The 6,411-nt window shown below is 43.6% G+C and overlaps 1 protein-coding gene across 1 annotated transcript; it reads left to right on the top strand.

The window, feature by feature from the left end:
* Positions 1-577: 577 nt before the first annotated feature.
* Positions 578-3,259, top strand: LOC131882574 (uncharacterized). The gene is made up of 9 exons (XM_059229765.1): positions 578-717; positions 790-974; positions 1,058-1,305; positions 1,381-1,678; positions 1,804-2,077; positions 2,157-2,317; positions 2,435-2,604; positions 2,797-3,022; positions 3,114-3,259. The coding sequence occupies exons 1-9, from the start codon at positions 656-658 to the stop codon at positions 3,236-3,238; spliced, it is 1,749 nt and encodes a 582-aa protein (XP_059085748.1). The 5' UTR covers positions 578-655; the 3' UTR covers positions 3,239-3,259.
* The last annotated feature ends 3,152 nt before the right edge of the window (positions 3,260-6,411 follow it).

Here is a 6,411-nt window from a genome sequence, read left to right as displayed (position 1 = left end):
GAATGCAACAACCATGTTGAGCCAACAAGTAATTTCCCTTTTACTTGATACTTGGATCATGTAGCTAGTGGAAAAAGACAAATTATTACAGCATGTTTTTCCAAAGCTCAAACCATGTAATCGTGAATGAGTGAATGAATGGCGTCCAAAAAGTAAGTTATGAAGTCATTTAAAAACGAAAATAAATTGGAAAAAAACAGAGAAAAAACCTGAAATTAATATGTCCTCATTTATCATTGCAATTTTATACTTTCAAGATCGATTCAAAACAAAAAGCTTACCTTTTTGAGCCAAAATTATGAAATGAGTTAAAAATTCAACAATCCTACATAAATAATGTATATAATGCAAAAAGACGGAAGAAGGTGTACATTGGCATGCTCTGGTCAGGGTTGGTGATTAACAAAGAACAAAAGATTAGGACAATAGGGTTATAAAATATACGAGACATTCTAGTACAAGTATCGCTTGATTTTTTTGAAGCCGTTCAATCATATCTCAACATGTCTAATATCTGGGTGAAAAATCATGGTTGCATAGCACAGCCTTAGTCGTCATAGAGAGTTTGGATTCGGTATAAATTTCGCCATCACGATCAACATTGCCATCACGATCAGCCTTCTTCGTTCACGATCAGCCGTCTTCGTTCACGATCATGAGAGGTTTAACCAATTTAGCCATTCTTTCCTTGACACTTGTCTCCAGGGTTGCCTCTCGGTTAGTTTCATAACCTCAACTCGAGGAATGTTTCCTTTTTCGTAGTTATGTGTTGTTGTTGCTTTTTTTCAGAAACCTTGCTTCCCAATCCTTTGTGCAACTTTCTTCCAATCCCACGTCTGGGCCCATTCCTTATTGCGAGAACGGCAAATGGATCAGTTGCGAGCAAGTCACCGTTGACCTGATGGCATTGAGAAGCAACCAACCCTTGATTCTGCCCAATGGAGAGAAGGTCAGCCCTTTTGAATCCTCACCAGGTAACCAATGTTCATTTTGACCCCTCATTTCCTGATCCTGGTCCATAATGTCACTATCCTGCTCTCACTTACTCTGTGAACAGGATCCGAGTCCGGATCAACCACGGCGTTTTATCAATCTGAGGACCTGTTGAACTCCATGACCATCACTTTCTTCGCCTCGGGCTCCAATGAAGTCAATGCCGTCCTTCATGAGGGCGACCAAGTATTCAACTTGGCGCCTTGCGACCAAACTGGTGGTGAATGTCACGTTTTAGCCGAGGAGGATCCGGACTTGTTCAATGTGGAGGCGACCTCGACCAACTCCACAATGAGGGACTTGGAGTTGATGGTGAGTACTCAATTCCTATTCCTTATGTTTGCATTTTGGCATGGGAAGTGATCCCCATTGCACAACCAACCCTAGACCAAGACCGCCATAGAGCAACTCACTGATGTGGAGGACCGACAAGAGCAAGGTCGATTCCAACAAGATGCTGATGGGACGTACGTGGCCACCATCAAGATCTACTACACCAATCAATTTGCCCAAACTGTATCTAACGTGAATGCCTACATCTCGAACATGATCAGTCAAGCCAATGCTTGCTTCAGGAACTCACAAACCCAGATCCGTTTGCGATTGCTCTGTACCCAACAACTGAACAACATCACTGAATACCGAGATCCGGGTCAAATTTTGACCCAATTTGTTAACATTAAAGGTGAGGAGGACCACATTCAAGCGCATACAGGTGGTTTTAACCAATATGCCAGTACTACTAGCTAGGTTCAAGTGATCAGATTAGCATGATGCTAAATAGACTTTTTAAAAACCAAAGTTTCACAGGTAGCCCAGCCAATCTGCGAGGAACGGCCGATTTCGCCCATCTCCTTGTGCGAGAGACTGTTCCAAGCAATTGCGGAATTGGCTACGTCGGGAGCACACAAGTTCCGTTTGGGGTGTCCAAGAAGGATTGCGCCATTGCCAGTTATACCTTTAGCCACGAGATTGGTCATAACTTGGGATGCAGCCATGACCGTGCCAATTCGCCCAATGCTAATCCCAATGGTTATGCATTCGGTTACCTGTTTCCTGGCACTGGACACCGAACTACAATGGCGTAAGTCCACTTCTATCATCTTTCCACAGGTTATAGAATTGGGGGTAATTGTTGATCGCAAAATCGTCAAATGTTGCAGATATTGGAATCCTAACCATCAATCTAGGTTGAACCTTTACTCCAACCCAAGTGTACTGTTCCAGAACGTCCCAATTGGCAATGCCCAGAACAATTGCGCTCGCAAGATCCGAGAAAACGCCCGGATATTTGCCAGTATTGGCTCGGACACCGACTCATGTGGTAGGATGTGCAACCTAGGATTGTCGCATTTGGGGCAACGTTTTTGGTCCATAGAGTCACATCACTAGAAGCAAGAGCAAAAAAGTCGTAGACTGAGGTCAGATCTTTTTATTCCAGGATCCACCACAACCACCTCCACCACCACCACTCCTTCAACAACGGAGACCGTCATCTCAACCTGTTCGACTTCGTTCTCCCGATTTTTGCCCACTGGATCGAGAGTGGTGGTTCAGTATCCACTTTCTGGAAACTATGGCAATAATCAGCGATGTTGGTGGACATTTGTGGTAAGTAAGAGCTTTGAATAAAAATAAATAAAGTTGGAGTGTTAGAAATCATTTCTGGTTACCAGGATAGATATTTCTGTAGGTAAAGTATGTATGGATGCCAACAGTGCACAACAGAGATCAATTGTGTGGGTTAGGCATTGATTGCTCTCAGCAAATAAATAGCGTACATATTAACATCCTGTTTTTTAGACCTCATCTGGCCGGCAGCTCAGACTGAGTATCGAGAGAATTGATATTGAATTCCAAAGTCAATGTGGTTACGATATGCTCGCTTTCTTTGGAACAACTTCCGGGAACCTGGGCTTCTGCGGCTCTGGACCTTTCAATGATTACACCTCTGCGGGCAATTTCATTCGTCTGAGATTCACTTCGGATGGCTCCGTGGTTAGAGGAGGCTTCAAAGTCACTGTTCGAGGTGATTTTTTTCCTTTCTATCACACTTGCATATTGTTAATCTATTACTCATTACCAAATTTTCTCTTTTTCTTCCAGCCATATGAAGAAAGCCACACGAAGAAAGAAACAGATCCTGGACCTAATGTTCACCCCATATCATGCATACATAACATTTCGGCGAGACTTCGTCCCAAGGCATTTCCCATTGTTTCATGTTCCAAGCAGCTCTTTCTGACGAATAAAAAGCCTAATCAAATTTCGAATGCCTCGTGAAGCCATAACATCACTGATTCCTAATGGGAAAAAGTGGTTGACAATTTGGAATGGCGTGGTCAAATGTATATGTAAACAACGAGGATTAGAAACAACCACATAAAATTCAAAATTGATAGTGGCTTACCAGTGGCATACTCTCTTCCAATTTAGTAGATAGGGTCTAGTGTACTGTATATAAAGAAACAAGCTTGTGACAAAGTTTCAACATCATAAAGACGCATAACAAAATTTAGTATTGGTATTGGTCCACGCAATTTTGAAGTTTCCCTCTTGTTCAAAAATAAACCTGGTGACATAAAAGCGGGCGCAAGAAGAACGGAAATAGCCTCCCAAAGCTTTTAAACAACAGATAGTACAATATATCAATTTGGCCATGGAGTACGTCAGAAGTGGAGTGGAAAGCTCGATCGAAGATTGAACGACTTCTAGTAACACATAAAATTCAAAATGAATATTCGTTTACCAGTGGCATACTCTCTTCAAAATTAGTAGATAAAGTCTAGTGTTTCATCATAAAGACGCATAACAAAGTAAAGTATTGGTACTGGTCCACCCAATTTTGAAGTTTCCCTCTAAAATGGGGTGACATAAAAGCGGGCGCAAGAAAAACGAAAATAGTCATCCAAAGTTTTAAAATTTGGCGAGCTGATGATGACAGTAAGGTGACCAACTGACCATGTGTTGGTACAAAACACAAGCAAGGTGGATGATTTTTGATTGTAGAAAGAGCTCAGTTAATTGATGCTCGGGTGACTATCTAACATGTCAGGTTTTTTTAAAGTATCCTGTAGCCTCCGACAACTCACAAAAGGAAAAATCAAGGTAGCGAAAAATTTAATCTGAGAGTCCACCTTGCTAGAAAAAATCGCCCTGAGGAAGGACGTACGAGGCCGCTCAGTGCTTTAGTGAAATCCGCCATAAAATGGTCATGCAAGCCTATCCATCAGGGTTGCCAGGTGGCTGGATCGTTTGTTTGTTTGTTAGGAGTTAGGCGGCACAATGATTACTGCGTCCCGTTGCTTTAGCGACCATTTGGTCATTTGTGGCAAAGTTGGATGATGAAACCATGTCCATCGTCGTTATTAAACCTGGGTATTCAACTAGTAAATGCCAGGGAGTCTCGTCGTCCTCATTGCCGAGCCTCCAACTTATGTCTTGGTAAGTTGCAATGACCTGTAATAAATTGGATGTATTTGCCTAGTTCCGTCCTAGGATTAGTGACTAGAGTTTAAGTGTGTGGCGGTCACTGACCAACTCGCTAACTCAATTAGTCTAGCAAGTGCGTTCCCTTTTGTACACTTGAAACCAGTTTTCTCCTGATGGAGGTATTCGTATTTTGGAGTTTTAAAGGTGATGATCATATTAACGAATAACCCAAAACTTGGCGGCCTTTTCTCTACAAAGCTAAGAGGCCAAACTGGTGACCCCGACGCAAAAGAACATTTTCATGATGGCCTCCGAAGATTCCAAACCTAACTTCAAAGGAATGGTAAAAGCCGTGCAGAAGTCACAGCTGCTTCGGGCGTTTTTCCTCAGTCGTCTTCCCCCAACAATCCAGCAAGCTCTTGGCCGAAATCCACCTCCAGATATCATAGATCTGGCTAAAGCTGCGGATGAGGTCCTGGAAGGTAGTGATCATTCTTCGACCTTGATCCAGCCCGTTTTTCGTGGGAACCACGTTGGTGAAAAAACATCTGGAGTCAAGTCTAAACCACTCGGGTGTTGGTACCAACCTTCCTATGGGCTCAAAGCAAGAAAGTGCCTACACACGTCCTTAACGCCTTGCGGTATGAGCAATGCACCGTTGGCGGAAAACGTGTCGGCCGACCATTAACCGCCAAAATGGCCGGCCTCGCAACAAATCCTGGTTTGACTGGGGGCAATTATCTAATCGGTACAGGTGCAGAAGTGTCCGTGTTTCCAGCATCCAATTGCGATTGTCACAGTGGCTCAAGTTCTCAAATGCTCGCTGCTGCCAATGGGTCAGGAATACGCACTGGGGGGACAAAACTACTGATCGAAAGTATAAACAATCGGTTTTTTTGGTTGATGTGCATCAACCTTTATTGGGGGCGGATTTTTTGGTCTCCAATAACCTTGCCGTTGATTTGAAAGGACGACCCCTAATCGACTTTGATTGCTCGCAAGTGCTCCCTACTAGCCCTGGAACCGTTCCAGTTGCAAGCACTTGTTTAATTCAGGCTGGAGGATTTCAGTTCACTTGCATTATTAACGAGTTCCCAGACGTAACGGTCCCAAGTTTCCGCGAGCCATCAGAATCATTGCATGGAGTGAAGCATTATCTATCCACCTCTGGTCCTCCCGTTTTTGCCCGTGCTCGACGTTTATCGAGTGAAAAATTTACAGCTGCCAAAGCTGAGTTTGAAAAAATGGTCAATTTAGGCATAACCCATGTTTCGGAATCACCGTGAGCTTCTCCATGTGGTAAAAAATCTGACGGTTCGTGGTGCCCATGCGGGAATTTTCGACTTCTGAATGCTGTAACAACCAATGATCAGTACCCAATCCCTCACATTGCAGATTTTAATGCTAATTTCTCTGGGAAGTGCATTTTCTCCAAGATCGATCTCGCCAGAGGATATCACCAAATTCCAATGGCAGGGGAAGATGTTCCCAAAACGGCAGTGATCACCCCTTTCGGTCTCTTCGAATTCTTACGCATGCCTTTTTGTTTGAGAAACGGTGCCCAAACATTTCAGCGTTTAATGGTTCGAGTGTTGAGAGGCATGCCGTTCATCTTCGTGTATTTGGACGACATTTTAGTTGCTAGTGATGAACATGCGGATCACTTGAGACGAGTTTTTCGAGCTCTTCAAGGTGCCGGTTTGGTCGTGCAGCACTCTGTTTTTTGTGTTTTATGTTTATTTGGCGTTACTGAGCTGACATTTTTCGGACACCACGTCTCGGTGGATGGAATTTTACCAACCAAGGACACAGTGAGGGCAGTTCGAGAGTTCCCAGTCCCCACTTCAAAGAAAGGAGTTCAGACGTTTCTGGGAATGGTGATTTTTTACCACCGTTTTTTGCCTGGACTGGCAAACAAAATTCATCCCCTCCACCAAGTTTGCAGTGGAAAAGGGCAAGCAATCAAATGGTCCCATGAGTGTCAAA

The sequence above is a fragment of the Tigriopus californicus genome, chromosome 6 (genome assembly GCF_007210705.1).
Source record: "Tigriopus californicus strain San Diego chromosome 6, Tcal_SD_v2.1, whole genome shotgun sequence".
Classification (NCBI taxonomy): Eukaryota; Metazoa; Arthropoda; class Copepoda; order Harpacticoida; family Harpacticidae; genus Tigriopus; species Tigriopus californicus.
This window is presented reverse-complemented; position numbering and strand designations above follow the sequence as displayed.